The sequence below is a fragment of the Misgurnus anguillicaudatus genome, chromosome 11 (assembly GCF_027580225.2).
Source record: "Misgurnus anguillicaudatus chromosome 11, ASM2758022v2, whole genome shotgun sequence".
Lineage (NCBI taxonomy): Eukaryota > Metazoa > Chordata > Actinopteri > Cypriniformes > Cobitidae > Misgurnus > Misgurnus anguillicaudatus.
Window position 1 is genome coordinate 28,308,351 of NC_073347.2, and position 16,942 is coordinate 28,325,292.

Below are 16,942 nucleotides of genomic sequence, written 5' to 3' on the forward strand. Positions count from 1 at the left end.
AGTCTGAATAATAACCTAGACTGATCTATAGTGAGCCTGAATAATAACCTAGACTGATCTGGAGTGAGTCTGAATAATAACCTAGACTGTTTTGGAGTGAGTCTGAATAATAACTTAGACTGTTTTGGAGTGAGTCTGAATAATAATCTAGACTGATCTGGAGTGAGTCTGAATAATAACCTAGACTGAACTGGAGTGAGTCTGAATAATAACCTAGACTGTGAGTCTGAATAATAACCGAGACTGATCTAGAGTGAGTCTGAATAATAACCTGGACTGATCTAGAGTGAGTCTGAATAATAACCTAGACTGTGAGTCTGAATAATAACCTAGACTGATTTAGAGTGGGTCTGAATAATAAACTAGACAGATCTAGAGTGAGTCTGAGTAATAACCTAGACTGATCTGGAGTGAGTCTGAATAATAAACCAGATTGATCTAGAGTGAGTCTGAAAATTAACCTAGACTGATCTGGAGTGAGTCTGAATAATAACCTAGACTGATCTGGAGTGAATCTGAATAATAAAGTAGACTGATCTAGAGTGCGTCTGAACAATAACCTAGACTGATCTGGAGTGAGTCTGAATAATAAACTAGACTCATCTGGAGTTTACACTGCAGATCCTAACCAAGAAACACTGTGTGTGTCTATATGTGTCTGAAAGTCTGTGTGTTTTTGTGAATCTGTGTAAAATAATGGGTGTGTGTTTGCACAGTATGTACTGTAATTGTTAAGAAAGGCAGAGAGAAAACAAAGCAAAAATTAGATTCTAGTCAAAGCTTAAACTAATGATAAAAGAAACAGGAGTGAAGATGATGACAAATGGGAAAGAGAAAGGTAATAAATAAAGGAGAGGGAGGAAAAAATAAACGTGGAAAAAGAAAGGAAGAAAGAGATAGATGGAGAATTGTTAAAATTGGGTCTTATCTCTATGATGCACACCAACGTACTAAATGTTTTTTCCCTAAGGGTTTCCCCTCTTTCACATTTTTGACCCAATTCTACTCATAATTCTGATGACAACCATGGCCCATCTTTATACCCTTTACTGTGTCCAATGAGATTATGGCAATTGTTTCTTGTATGCAATCAGATCTCTGACTTAACAGCGTAAAGGTAATGTTACCAAAATAAATATTCAGTCATGTATTTAGCCTCATCTCATTCAAAACCTGCATGATTTTCTTTTTTTGTTTTGTTTGTAGAACTGAAGACCTTCAGCTTTGAAAACAAGCTAGTTCTATATCACTTTGTGGATATGTTAAAAAAAAAACTTGAGGCTCTTATGTAAAGCTGATAATGGGAGATTACCGTTTGCTTGTATATGAATCAGTGGCAAACCCTTACATACACATTAGGATCTACAACACAATCCAGCAAGCAATAGCTGTCATTTCACTGTTTAGAAACCTTTTCACACAGACATTACGGAAAATACACAGAAAATGGATCCAGGGTTTGGATTCACACAAAAACCCATCTGCTAATTTAACGGATATTTTCTGTGACCAAAGCGCTGTGTGATGGAGGTTTAGGTTAACTAGAGACACGATATAGTTTGGCTATAAGTGCAGTTTTGCGATATATTCCTTGAGTGTACACATTTTTTGCAATATATGGGAGTTTATGTGAAATTGCCATGTTTCTATTGGTCAAATTTTCAGGTTTTGAATTTGAAGTGTAATGGAAATGCAGCTAGTGAGCAGTACAGGGTGTTTGGTTTCCTTTAGTCTGAGTTGTGTTTGGACGGCTACTAGATGTCTTTCAAATACAAAATTGCTTGCTGGGAAGAGAGGTGTGCATCAAGTTTGCAATTATGTTTCTTACCCTTTTACGTAGGTTGCAGGTAAGGATGAGGTTTCGAGAGAAAGAGTTTGCAAACGCTGTGTAGAATTCCAGGACCTTCAGCAGGGCTTCTCGCTTTATAATGTGAAGGTCGCAGTACGTTAGTGCTCGAACGTTAGCGCACGCGTGGGCCAAAGTGGTCTCCTTCCAAAACACATCACCAAACACGTCCCCTTTACCTATGAGACAAAAACATGGCCGAAAACATCAAATAATAGCCAATTGAAAAAAATGTGAAAAATATTTATCAGAGAATGATTCAGACGGATACCAGAGTGCTTTAAATCAATGTCAATCATGTTAATTACCTCACAGCAGGCCTGAGATGAAGAATGGTCAAATTTGACATTTCAAGTTATTATCTCTTTATAAAACTGACTTTGGGAGAAGAAATCTTTCTGTTAAAAGGGTGCATTCGCCCCTAAAAATTAAAATTCTATTCATCATTTATTGTGTCACACATAAATGCCTAATCTGCTCCTTATATACAATTAAAATGATTCAAGAGTTAGTCTGTAAAGATGACAAACAAACCTCAGTAAGTGATTATAAGGACCCATTATTATGATCTATTAATATAAATTGTTTTATGAAGCAAAAGTTTTCTATGATGAACAGACAAGATTTTAAAACATGACAAATTTTCATTTAACTTTAAATAGACTGAGAAATATTCTACTTTAAACATGTCATAAGGGACCACCAAATCCTTTTACTGTAAGGAAAAGAATCTATGTGTTTTGAGATGTAGAAATGTGACCCAGTCTGTGAAAAGCCAGTTAAAGTCATATTTTTAAATGTAATGTTTTCTAATAAAACCATCATATAATGGAAAATTTTATCTTGATATCTTTAATAGGTTACTAACTGAGTAAGGTAACATCAAAGATTAACCCTCGAACGGTCCTCGTTTTCTGTTTACATTTACTGGCCCTTGGGGTCTCTATGACCCCAAAATTGAAAGCATAATTGTAAGAAAAATATGCATTTTTAATAATACAAATAATATATCATTTTTATTTACTTCTCATCTATACAACGAAGCTGTGTTTTGAGAGATTTTAAGTACTTTGTATCCATTTACCACAAAAATCCTCAACTACACCGTTAGCTTTCAAGTGAAATTTAGATTTTTTATTTAAAAAAATCACTTAAATGATTATCTAAATTTAATTTAAATTGTTTCTGGATATTGATCTAGGTGTTAGGGGTAGAATTCCACCTTTTGCTGGTTAGAGATAAACCTAAAGGAATTACTGTTTAAGAAAGAAATTGCTTTGACCAGCAGAGGGCCATTCATTTTACTGGATATGGCCAACTGCTCACATCACTACTTTAGTGATACATTTTGTGAATTTATGTATATATAAACATTAGAAAGGACACAAAAATACACTGTAAAAAATTTCTGTAGAAATTACAGTATTACTGGGTATTATTGGCAACTAGCTGCCAGTAACTTACCGTAGATTTTACATTTATGTTATTTACTGGCAACATTTTGTTCAAAGTTAAATGAACATGAAACATTTTTAGACTTTATTTTCTACAGTAAGTTACCGGCAACCAGCTGCAAAATTACAGCTAATTTTTTACAGTGTAAATATTACTTCAAATAGTAGAATTTTTTGTAGTTTTTATGCATTTTGAAATGCCTGTTTTTACAAAATGCCACAGAAATTTGACTGAATGTAAGTCTGTGCGTGCGTGCGGGTTGTTGTGTTTGTGTGTGAGAGCATGTGTTTTCTGCATTGCATTTGTGCACAAGTAGCAGGCCTTCATTTCGGTCAAAATTGTCGGATTTATGCTGGATTTTTTTAATGGAATAAGATTAAACTTTTTTTGCATTTTCCATTCATTTTCAATTGGGTTCATATTGACCCCAAGAGACAGATTACTACATTTTTTACATACCTTTAGAAAAACCGAATCAAGCCCAGTTTTTTGTGTATGTAATATAGATAGATTATTTAGGAAAAGTCACAAAATTTTAGATCTCTGAGATGAAGGGAACCTTTTTTAACGAATGAAATGTCTTTTGGGGTCATATAGACCCCAATGACCGTTTGAGCGTTACACTGTAAAAAATGTGTTGTAATTATGCAGCTGGTTGCCACTTACTGTAAAAGATAAAGACTGAAAATGTTTCATGTTCATTTAACTTTGAACAAACTTTTGCCAGTAAATAACATAAATGTAAAATCTACAGTAAAATACTGGCAACCAGCTGCCAGCAACAATGTAATTTCTACAGATTTTTTTACAGTGTAAAATTAAAGTGAAAGTAATGATTGAAATCAAACTTTAATGCTCCAAATCTCATAAATGTGACCATGTTGAATAAATAAGCTTTCATTGATGTATGGTTTGTTAGGATAGGACAATATTTGGCCGTGATACAACTATTTGAAAATCTGGAATCTGAGGGTTCAAAAAAATCTAAATATTGAGAAAATGGCCTTTTAAAGTTGTCCAAATGAAGTTCTTATCAACTGTATCCACTCACAAAAATAAAGTTTTGATATATTTATGGTAGAAAATGTACAAAATATCTTTATGGAACATGATCTTTACATAATAGCTTAAAGATTAAAATAAAAAGCCATAATTTTGACCCATACAATGTATTTTTGGCCATTGCTATATATACCTTTGCCACTTAAAAGGTTAAGGTTTTGTGGTCCAGGGTCACAGATTATCGGACTTTAGCCCTGATTTCACAGGGTCACAAATCAACTCAATATAGATTTGGAAAAACAGTTAATTAACCCTTTCAATTCCCAACACAATGGTCAAACAACACTATTATAAAACAGAAATAATCCATTAAACACAATTTAAAAGTACATTTTAGAGACTTCAAGCTCAAGGATAACTCTAGATTTATCTCCCGGCAAAAGAAAACTGCAGTCGCACAAAATAAGACAAATGTGGCCTTTATCACAGAGAAGTGCAGTTGGTTCCACTCGCTTAGAGATGCGGACGATCAATGGCACAATAATCTCCCCAATCACTTTCCACAGAAGCCAGGCGCCAGAATCTCAAAATAGACCTTTAACCTTGAAGTGGCACCCGTGTGCTGATTAAACAGGACACTGCACAGCTGAATGCGCGGTTACCACAAGAACAACAGACGTGTGCATATGTAAAGTATACCATTTAGGTGTAAATAAAAACACTTGTTTTAAGTTTTTGCTGCTGAGCTCAGCATCAATTTCCCACAGAGATCTTGGCCGTCACAGGTGCTTGTCCTGCCAATTAAAGTCTTATATCTAGTAGCAAAACATCTTTAATTGGCTTTGCATGCCAGACCAATTAAACTGAACTTAGCAGCTGCTGCGAGTGCATGCACACATGCTGACTAATTAACCTTTCAAAGCAAAAAAAGTAATTTCCTGAAATTTTGGTTGTCTTTATTACAAAGCAAATCTTTGGCATACCAATTTTAAGCTGCACTTATACTCTAAAAATTATTTATTTATTAATAATCTTCATAATAGAAAAATTCTTAACATGCATTAGCTAACAATACATCTAGTATTTATTAATCTTAGTTTATGCTAATATTAGCATTTACTAATACATTTTTAAAATGAAAAGTTGTTTAAAGGGATAAGTCACCCAAAAAATACAATTCTGTCATAATTTACTGACCCTTATGTGGTTCCTGTATACAAGCCTGTATAAATGTCTTTATTCTGATGAACACAAAGGAAGATATTTTGAGCAATATTTGTAACCAAACCGTTTTTGAGCAGCATTGACTTCCATAGTAGTATTTTCCCTAGTATGAAAGTCAATGGTGCTTGGTTTTCTACTTTATTACAAATATCTTCCTTTGTGTTCACCAGAACAAAGAAATGTATACATGTTTGTAACAACATGTCCTTTAACAAACTCGCATGAATAACTGTATTGGCATTAACTAACTTGAACAAAGAACAATACATTCTGAAAAACTATATTGCTTATTTTAAGGTTCATGTTAGATAATACATTTACTAGTGTTAACAGATACAACCTTATTTTAAATTTTTTATTCATATTAGGGCTGTCAAAAGATTAATTGCGATTAATTGCATACAAAATAAAAGTTTATTTGCACTTAATATATTTTTGTGTAAATTGTGTGTAATTATCATCTATAAATACATAAATAAATGTTGTTTATGTATATATTTTTGTATTTATATTAGGGCTGTCAATAGATTAAAAAAATTAATCTAGATTAATCGCATGATTTCATGAGTTAACTGCGATTAATCGCAAATTAATCGCACATTTTTATCCATTCTAAATTTACCCTAATTTAACACTTTTCAGGTTTTTAATATTCTAATCATATATACATATATAGATGCTTTATGCAAATGTATGTTAACAACAGCCTGTTTACATTTTAACAGAATCACCAGCCATTGTTTTGTATATGAATTTTCCTTTCAGAAGATTTTTCTTTCTCCATTTTTGTTTGCTGCTGTATCATTTGTGACCTGTGCTGGCAAGTTGAGTCGGAATTAGCACATTTAAAAAAAATAGTTGTTCATATTTTGACATTCTCTATTAAAACATAGAACAATGCATGATTTGTTGAAATATAACAAAATATGACAGAACTACACGTGTTTGAATTGAAAGAGTCAAATTACCACAAAAATGTCCACATCCATACATTATATTACCACATCAATACCTTAAAATCACTGATAAAACTAATAGATTTAGCACACACAAAGCAAAAACATCATCAATGTATGTTCAACTTTTTTTCCTTTTGTTTGATTGACATTGAGACAGACTGCTTAAAATCTAAGTGATCTAATATAATGTTACACATCAGATATTTTTACCCAACAGTTAACCAAACATTTACTTAAAACATAACAGATTATAGAGCCTACCTGCGTGAATTCTTATCAAAGCAGATATTTGTAAAACTGTAATTTTGTGTAGATGTCTCCAGGTCGCGCACTCGCGCGTCTGTGTCACTGTGTGCACGCGCTAAGGAGATATCAGTCAGTCAGCGTGAGGGGATCGCTTTTGAGTCTTGTCGCTCTTAATAACTCTTTAACATTAATCAGGTACCGAACTTTATCTCTCTTAATGACTATTTTAACATCAAGCAAGTCCTGCAGTCTATTTTCTAAGTCATGCATAAAAGCGAAACCAAAATGAATTGAGACGCATTTTTGTATTAGATTAAGCATTAGGAGGACGGTAACGTTACACCTCTCAGACGTATAAATAAAGATCATATCAGATGTCCAACGAGCATTTAGAGCATTGGATTTGGTAGACGATTTATAATGTTCTTATTTCTATGAAAACCTTTTACTCATTTAGAGAGAGTCACATTTGTCTGCGTCTCTGTTCATTCAACTATGGGCTGGACCAAGGGTCAAACAGAAATTGCGCGTTGCGTTAATCTCCGTTAATAAAATTAGTGGCGTTAAAATGAATTTGCGTTAACGCGTTAATTTTGACAGCCCTAATTTATATATAATATAAAATATATTAAAATCAAAATAAATATGTATATTAGGGATGCACCGATAGAATTTTTTGGGCCGATACCGATTTAAACTTCTGGCCGATACCGATGCCGATATTAAACACTTGTATACTATACAGTTGGTCTATTAGCTAGTTTATTTCTGCATCAAATTATTTTTACTGAACATGGATTTGAACTGACCAACATAATAAGAGAGGCACAAATTAAGCTAAAACAAATATAATAACACAGCATGACAACCTTCAAAGGTGGTTTTTGCTATTCAGCATTTATTTTATTAACAACATTAACTCATTTTTTACATATAATGAATTTCTTTATGCAGTTAATTAATAAACAATCGGTATCGGCCTTTCTCGTGCTATTGCCGATATGCCGATGGTTTCAAATTCATCATAAAATCGACCGATAAATATTGGCGGCCGATACATCGGTGCACCACTAATTTATATACATGTAAATGTTTCTTTAATACATATACGCATATGTGTGTATTTATATATACAAAAATATTACACATTGCATACATATATATTATGCAAAAACAAACTTTTATTTTGTATGCGATTAATCGCAAATAATCTTTTGACAGACCTAATTCATACATAATATTCTGGTAAAAAATGCGTGACATGGTCTGTTTATTTTGAAATGTATGTGTGCCTCAGATTGGTCCTCAGAGATTTCAAAGGTCCACTGAGAGTATATAGAGTCATTTACAGTTTATCTGAGACATAAGAGCAGAGCTCAGCAAACACGTCTCCAAGGAGTCCCACGTTTCCATGGCGCTCTGTTGCCGTGGGAGCAGTTTTACCCATAATGTACAGGATTTATATAGTCTTGAAACTCCATAACATCATATAGCTGTACTATTTTAGACATCTGTCTATGAGGGCAAAAAGGTTTTCATGTCAAAACAACCTACAGTATGCTGAAGTGAAATCCGTCACGCAGGAGTTTCGAAGCAGGTCCAGCAAAAAGTTCAGGCAAAAAGTGAGCCATATGGATAGATGTGACTAATGACTTGATTCCTGTTCATTTATCTCCCGCAGAGCTGCTCTGGCTCCACACCTCGCTAACTCCGCTCCCCATGAAGCCCATCTTCATCTGCTCAGACACCTACCAACCTCATGGGTCCACTGTGGGTCCAGGCATCCTGTGGAGCTGGAGGACAGACAAGGCCCCTACTTAGTGGCCATTAGAGATTAATGATTAATGGCGCTGTATGGTTTCGTCGCTATGGCGACCCGTGTGAGGATGATAATCTAATGCGATTTCAGTGAAGCAGTTGATTGGAGTTGGTGTTTATAATAGAAGTCAAGTTGCCAGCTAAAATCCCATTAAAATCAAATTAATGACATATGGAGAAACAATATTTAGGCTTAAACCTCCTTTTTGAAAAGCGCACACAGTGCTCTTTTTTGTTCTGTTGACATGCAATATCTGTTCCAGTAGTTCGACTGGTAAACCATCGTGTTATCAGCACAAAAAGTGTATGTTTGAATCCCATGGCACACGCATACTGATATAATTTATATCTGGAATGCAATGGGCAATTTGCCATTATGCATAAAATGAAACTGTTGTGTAAAGTGTTTCTGTTGCTCAGTTGGTTTAGCATTGCATTAGTAGCACCAACGTCATGGGTCTGATCCCTGGGGAGCACACATACTGATATAATGTATACCTTGTAATGCACTGTAAATAGGTTAGCGTTGGATAAAAGCATCTGCAAAAGGTATAATATGCAAATAACTTTCTTCTGTAATATATCACCATGTTTACCAAAATTAATTTTCTTATTCTGACAGCAGCTTAAAAACAATTTTGGGATATACGAATAGGTAGACTTAAAGTTCAGAATATAGATTAATGTAATGTATACCATAAGACTTACCCAGTATAGCAATGACCTCGTCGTCCTGTATGACCTCCAGTGACCCTGAAACCACAAAGCAGAGCAGGTCTACGCTTTCTCCCGCATGAAAGATCAAGTCCCCAGGAGCCGAGTGTATCGTCTGAAACTCCACGGCCAATGAGCGCAGACACCCGTCACTGGCCAATCGAAATGCAGGGTGCTCGTTGAACACATTTCGGTTCAGATGCACACAGATGTCTGCCCGCATGTCCTTAGGACAGATGGAGAGTACCTGTGGACAGATGAAGTGGCAGATGAGTTTATCCACTAATAAATAACTACTTGAACAAAAAATTACACTTTTTTAACATTTTCCTAATGCATTAGTCAACATGAACTAACAATGAACAACACTCCTACAGCATTTACTAATCATAATTCATGTTAATTTTAGCACATACTTTTTTAATCTGTTAACATTTGTGAATGCACAATGAAGTAACATGAACAATTGTATTGGCATTAACAAAGATCATTAAATGCTGACAAACTACACTCACCTTAAGGATTATTAGGAACACCATAATACTGTGTTTGACCCCCTTTCACTTTCAGAACTGCCTTAATTCTACGTGGCATTGACTCAAGATGCTGAAAGCATTCTTTAGAAACGTTGGCCTATATTGATAGGATAGCATCTTGCAGTTGATGGAGATTTGTGGGATGCACATCCAGGGCACGTAGCCCCCGTTTCACCACATCCCAAAGATGCTCTATTGAGTTGAGATCTGGTGACTGTGGGGGCCATTTTAGTACAGTGAACTCATTGTCTTGTTCCAAGACCAACCAATTTGAAATATTTTGGGATTTGTGACGTGGTGCATTATCCTGCTGGAAGTAGCCATCAGAGGATGGGTACATAGTGGTCATAAAGGGATGGACATGGTCAGAAACAATGCTCAGGTAGGCCGTGGGATTTAAACGATGCCCAATTAGCACTAAGGGGCCTAATGTGTGCCAAGAAAACATCCCCCAGATCATTACACCATTGCATTAATGAGAAATTGAACAGGTGTTCCTAATAATCCTTTAGGTGAGTGTATATTGCTTATAGTTAATTCATTAGCTAATACATTTACAAATGCAATCTTATTGTAAGTGTTACCCTTTGATCAGTGATTTGTAAATGAATCATTACACACAAGAGAGAAAGATTATTAGGAAATAACAAATCACATTTCAATCAATTCCTCACATACAGGGTACCGATTAGAAGACTTTTGCTTGTTTTATGAATCACTGTTATGATGATGATGTATGAACATACAGTACCTACAGGTTGTGAACATATAAATGTCCTTTTATTTTTAATGACTCAGAGTACCTTTTCTGTGTCGATGCCCTTAGACATGGACCAGGTGGAGACGATGTAGTCCATTACTCTCTCACTGAGACCTTTGGGCACCTGGTAGAGCTTGAGAAAATCTCGAACATTATTCAGCATCTCATGGTAACGGTTGGTGTTTGCATACATCTGCTGGAAAATGGTTGTCACGTTACCAAAGATGGTGGCATATAGAAGCGCTACAGGACACAAAGAGACACAAAAAACACAGATTGATCACTTCTAATATTTTGTATATAATTTATTCTTCTATAAAGATGTCAATGTAAACACTGAAAAACTTGTGAAAAAGTCCCACACTGCAAAAATGGCTTTCTTACTTAGCATTTTTGTCTCATTTTCAGCAGAAATATCCAAAAACTCTCAAATTAAGATGCTTTTTCTTGATGAGCAAAATAACCTTAGAAAATAAGTCTAGTTTATAGACAAAAAATATACAACCCAAGTAAAACAAGCTTAAAACAAGCAAAAAAATATCTGCCAATGGGGTGAGAAAAAAAATCTTAAAATAAGTCTTTTTTCTCATGCCCATTGGCAGATAATTTTTTACTTGTTTTAAGTCCAAATTCACTTAAATTGTATAGTTTTTGTCTATTTTCTAGTTTTGGTCATTTTGCTCATCAAGAAAATATCTTGATTTAAGTATTTTTAGATATTTTTACTGAAAACAAGACAAAAATACTAAGTACGAAAGTATTTTTTTGCTTTGCAAAAACAAATTTTTAAATTAAGTGCATTAAAGTTTGTTTAAATCGTTGTTTTTACATTCATTTTAATCTTTGACAGACAATATTAAAGTCACCATGAAATGGAAGTAGCGATTTTCTTTTTTTCTCGTGGTGACGTATATCTGAGTGAAACTGCTTCTAAAATTGAATAAGGCAGGGCTGGAGTTGAACTCATCCATCGTGAACTAGAAGTTGGGTTTTGTTGCTAATTGCGAATCGCTGCAATCTTTTCTCGGACCCCGCCCACCTGCCATACCACATGACCAGAAGTAAAAAGAGATCATTTTGAGGAGGGGATTTGCTTTTTTTGATTAAAGATTATGAGGGCACATGAATTTTTTAAAAAACAATGAAGCTCACAAATAAGTCATTTGTAAAACATACCACAATATTCCAAAACAAATTACAGTTTGTTTCTTTAATTTCATGGCGACTTTAAAAATATCAAGGTTATATATTCACAGAATGATCTTTACAATTTAAGTTGGTTTTTCACAGATGTAATTATAATCAATCAGTTGTTAAGTGTATTTTGTATACATTAAATGCATGTATTGTACATATAAAATACAGTGCAACTGTTGTTTAAAACATTTTATGTCCACTTTCATAAAGCTAGCACTTTAGGTAGTTTAATTATATTTTTCTTATTATAAAAATAAGCATTTCCAAATGTTGCTTTTTACACAAACAGGGTTTATTTCCAAACAGCGGTTAATGAATGAATCATGTAACCTTTAAACCGCTATTAACGCAAAGAGCTTTTTTATAATAATGGAAGGCAGTGGACATCATATGAAAAAGCAATTTTTTTATTATAAATAGAAAATTATTTTAATGTGGTACTAGTACATTGGCAAGGAATAGTTGTTGTGGTTTCTTAGATATATTGATTTATTTTTTATTCTATATAAATAAATATTTACAACACTCAAAAAATATTGGTCTGTTTTTAACCCAGGGCCGGGTAACCACCGGACAGAACACATTTCTGGGTCAAAATGACCCAAACAATGGGCTGTTTTAACTCAACTGCTGGGTTGTTTCAACATGGTTGATTAACAATAACCCAGCAGTTTGGTAAAAACAACCCATTGTTTTGTCATTTTAACCCCGAAAAGTGTTCTGTCCAATAGGTACCCAGCCCTGGGTTAAAAACAACCCAAGGACGTGGTACAACCAGACAAAAAACGATTCTAGGAAACAATAAGTTAGAAACCTAACCACTCTCATAGCAGTATCCCATGCTAATCTAAACTAGTAAAATACGTTTTAAAGTAATCACAAATGATATCAGCAGGACAGTCCTCTCTGTGTCTACGTAAGTGCATGCGTAATATAAACTGCTTGTGTATTTACTGCCTTTCTCATGTGTTACCACGGTATTTTCGCTCCTCGTCTCTATGGCAACATTCCCTGAAATAGCTTTCCAAATACTTCCACTCACAACCAATAAGGCGAGAGCAAAGGAAAAGTGGTTGAAATGAGATAAAACGCTTAAGTAAAAATTATTGTGATCGCAGACAGAGGCAGAGAAAAGCAAAGAGGATAGAAAGTCTGAGAAAGAAAAAGAGACTGTGAAGAAAGCAAGAGATTTGAGGAAGACTGACAGCATGACAAGGGGTTTAGTACTTGTAATTTTTTGTTCTGGATGTTAGCCATCACTCACACGCTCTTATCTAATATTTTACTGAGACAAAATAAATAAACACATGGTTGTGACCCCTAGCATTAGTCCCGTGTGCCCACTGTCCATTCTCATTCACAAACACCCGTAAAAGTGGCAGACAAGCTTCATCGTGAACCCAAACACGTCCCTTACATGTTCTGGGATCGCTCCCGGAAAGAGGACCTAGTAACATTGCCATAAGATACCCGTAAAGCTTTGTGTGTGAACAAGACGCAGAAATAATGCCGTAAGGGGGGTGCCGTAGTGAGGACGCGCATGTCATTGCAACATAAAGTTATGGTTCAGCTCTTTAAAACGAGGGGTTTACATGCAGATTAACATTCATGCCAGCCAACTGGACTGAAGCATAAATCAGGTAGCTCATCACTATTAGAGATCATTCAGCAGCATAAAAGAATAGCGTGTCACATGCTCATATGAGCTGATAATAAACAAAAATGCACAAGCATGGTTTCTGGAGAGAGAATAACGGATAATAAGCTAACTACCAAGTACATGACATCATGTGCCTTTACGGGATTATGGTATGTGTTTGAATGCACGCACAGATTACGGAAAATCATTGGCAGTGGGAATGAACCAAAAATCAAAAGATCCCGGACAAATCCCGCATGCAATTTCCATGTATTTTCCGTAATGTATGTGAAAAGGGCTTATGTCACTGTTTCCCAATCCTGGTCCTCGAGTACCCCCTCCCCGAATGTATTAGATGTCTCCTTATTTAACACACTTTATTTAACTCATCAGCTTGTTAGAGACACATGAGCCGTTTCTCAATATGCGTTCTTGTCTGTACTTGGGTTCTTGTGGACTTGTGAAACGTCATCAGTCGCGGCCCAAGTACTGTTCCAATTCAAAGTTCGCATCAAGCCCAAGTTCACATAAAATCCCCGGATGTGTTCTTGATCCGCCCATTTTATCGAGGATGCATCAGAGGAGACTTGTGTGGACTTGTGCGAAGTTTCCCAGAATGCATTTCGCGTCAGAAGTTCGTTCTTCCGAGTCTGAACTTGCAAGTTCGAACTACGAAGGACACAAGTCCGAGTTTGGCGTACTTGGTATTGAGAAACGGCTATGTTAACCATTCTGGAAGGAGGCTGATGAGTTGAATCAGGTGTTTTAAATAAGTATACATCTACTATCAGGAAAGGGGTACTCTGGTAAGGAACAGGATTGGGAAACAGTGCTCTATGTGATGTATGTTGCACTAATACAACTAATACAGTAACGCATTAAAGGGGACATTTCACAAGAATTTTTTAAGACGTAAAATAAATCTTTGGTGTCCCCAGAGTTTATATGTGAAGTTTTATTTCAAAATATCATATATATATATATATATATATATAAATCTATTATAGTAAGTTAAAATTGTCACTTTGTAGGTGTGAGCAAAAATGTGCTGTTTTGGGTGTGTCCTTTAACATGCAAATGAGCTAATATATCTGTACGAAATAGCAGTGCCGTGGTTGGATAGTGCAGATTAAGGGGCGGTATTATCCCCTTCTGAAATCATCAGGGGAGCCAAATTTCATTAACCTATTTTCTTCACATGCTTGTGGAGAATGGTTTACCAAAACTAAGTTACTGGGTTGTTCTTATTTACATTTTCTATGTTGATTAAAGCACTGGGGACCAAATTATAGCACTTAAACACACTGTAAAAAATACTTTGCTGCCTTAAAATGTTTTGTTGAATAAACTCAGATTTACAAGTCATTTCAACTTACTGTTATTTATCTTGACTAGAGATGAGTTGTTATAACTACAGCTGAGTTGTTATAACTAATCAATTTAAGTTGACTTTTCTGAACTATATTTTTTAAGTTGTGACAACTCATTTCTGTTGACATGACTCGTAAATCTAAGTTGATTCAACAAAAAATTTTAAGGCAGCAAAGTTTTATTTACAGTGCATGGAAAAAGTCACATTTTCATGGTATGTCCCCTTTAACTAATTTTACAATAACTGTATTGTAAAGTGTTACCAAGATTAAATTTTCATAGCACATTGATGCGACAAAATTTGATGCGTCATAATATGTCTCTTTTAAAATGTAATTGTATGAGGAATCACCAGTTAAAAAAATCTGGCATATTTGGGGCAAATGCATCTGAATTCCATCCCACACATCACCCCATGAGATTTTGGGGTTCTTTCTTGTATCCCCATTTCCCAATGCTTTTTGATGTGTAGTAGGTTTTCATGCAACACCACAGACTGAATCACACTGCTGCCGTATTTATCTATTCGAAGCACAGGTGTAACCGAATCTTTATTGCCAGAACTGTGAGCGGTAAACAAAAGGAAAAATACACAGAACATTCATCCTAGAAGGCCAAGAAGGGAGATTAAAATTACAGGGGAAAAACTCTTCAGCATGACGATAACACACCTCCTCACCCTTTTTTGAATATGTTCTGGGCGGAAATGATACACATTAGAGATATTGTGATTTCAGATTGTCCAGAAGCGTGTTGTAGTTATTACATCATGCTGTGTGTTACAGATCTTATCAAGTGTTTTCTGTTTAAAAGCATACAGTATGCTCATTTAAAGTGGACTTTAAGCTTTGGAGCTTTTTATGCTCAAACAGCAACATTACATTACACATATGCAGAGTTTAGGGGGCCAGGGGGGCACTGCCCCCCCACAGACCAGAGCTAATTATGATTTCGTCTGAGCTATTTATAAAATAGAAATATGAGAATTCATATTTTATTTGTCTAATCTTAATATTTTAATGGGTAGACTGAGTAACATAAGCCTAAAATAGTAAGCCATGTTCAAAAACCATGAAGGTGCACTTTCTCGCTAATCTTAAAGTAATGTAGTACCCTTGTTTGCCGCTAGGTGCCCACCAAGTACAAACACAAAACTCCCCTTATGATTACACACTGACTAAATAAAGTTACAAATGAGAAAAAGCATAATAGGACCCCGTTAGGGGTTCTCTTAAGTTTTTTATAACTTCTATGTACAAAGGGCAGGAATGGAGACAGGTGTGGCAAACAGCATGTGCAGGAGAGAGTTCCAAAGAAAGACCCTCTCAGGGGACATTATATAAAATACCACACATAATGAGGCCTTAAAGGACCTCAATACCAAGAGGCAGAGAGAGAGAGGGAGAGAGAGAGAGAGAGAGAGAGAGAGAGAGAGAGAGAGAGATCAGGTGATAAGAACAATGCAATCATATAATTACAAAGAGACCCAGAGGATGGGACATTGTGTACAAGAGTTATCAGAACAACTAACACACAAACGCAGCCACAATTACAGTCTCCCTTAATTATGTACTGCTGCTTTCATTGGGCGTAGGATCATCTCCACTAATCAAGCCATCAGGCCAAAATGTTCTGAGGACTTCAGCCATCAACAAAAACCTGTGAAATTCTTCGGCAGACTAAAAACAAAAGCCTGATTTTATGTGTTGCTGGATTCCACAATGTGCCAGATCACATTTAATATCATAGCTATGGCATAAAGGCATTGATTTTAAACATTACTTAAATCTTTAATTTCTACCAGTGGCGGCCGGTGACTTCTTTTTTCGAGGGCACACGATGCGAAGTTCGTCACATCATGTATGTAGCCCGTCAGTGTGTGGTTCGTCATTTCAAAATATGTGTTCTGCGTGTCGAGTGATCCTATGTGCATCACGTGTCTTGTCAAAATAAGTGCCTGCTGCAGATGCGTCTAAAGGGTTCATGATAAAAAAAGACGCTCGCGTTTGCCAGGTACTCGCATAATGTATTTTTTGAACATGAGCGTCTCTTTTATCATAAACGGTTTTCACGCGTGTGCAGCAGTGCACTTATTTTGACAAAACATGTGATGCACATGGTTCACACGACAACACATATTTTGAATTTGCGCCCCTCGGATGAGCAGTCACGAGC

General features: G+C 35.5%; 1 protein-coding gene across 2 annotated transcripts in view; it reads right to left on the reverse strand.

Annotated features, from left to right (window-relative positions):
* The window catches only part of kcnh5b (potassium voltage-gated channel, subfamily H (eag-related), member 5b), a 52,519-nt gene that overhangs the window by 19,517 nt on the left and 16,060 nt on the right, over positions 1-16,942 (reverse strand). Inside the window, exons 8-10 of one of the 2 annotated variants that reach the window (XM_055170557.2) lie at positions 10,604-10,803; positions 9,259-9,511; positions 1,829-2,025 (exon numbers count right to left, since the gene is read on the reverse strand). In XM_055170557.2, the coding sequence (XP_055026532.2) occupies positions 1,829-2,025; positions 9,259-9,511; positions 10,604-10,803 (650 nt within the window). Of the gene's footprint in view, positions 1-1,828; positions 2,026-8,385; positions 8,526-9,258; positions 9,512-10,603; positions 10,804-16,942 lie in introns of those variants that run through there. The other variant, XM_055170558.2, reaches the window with a different exon arrangement.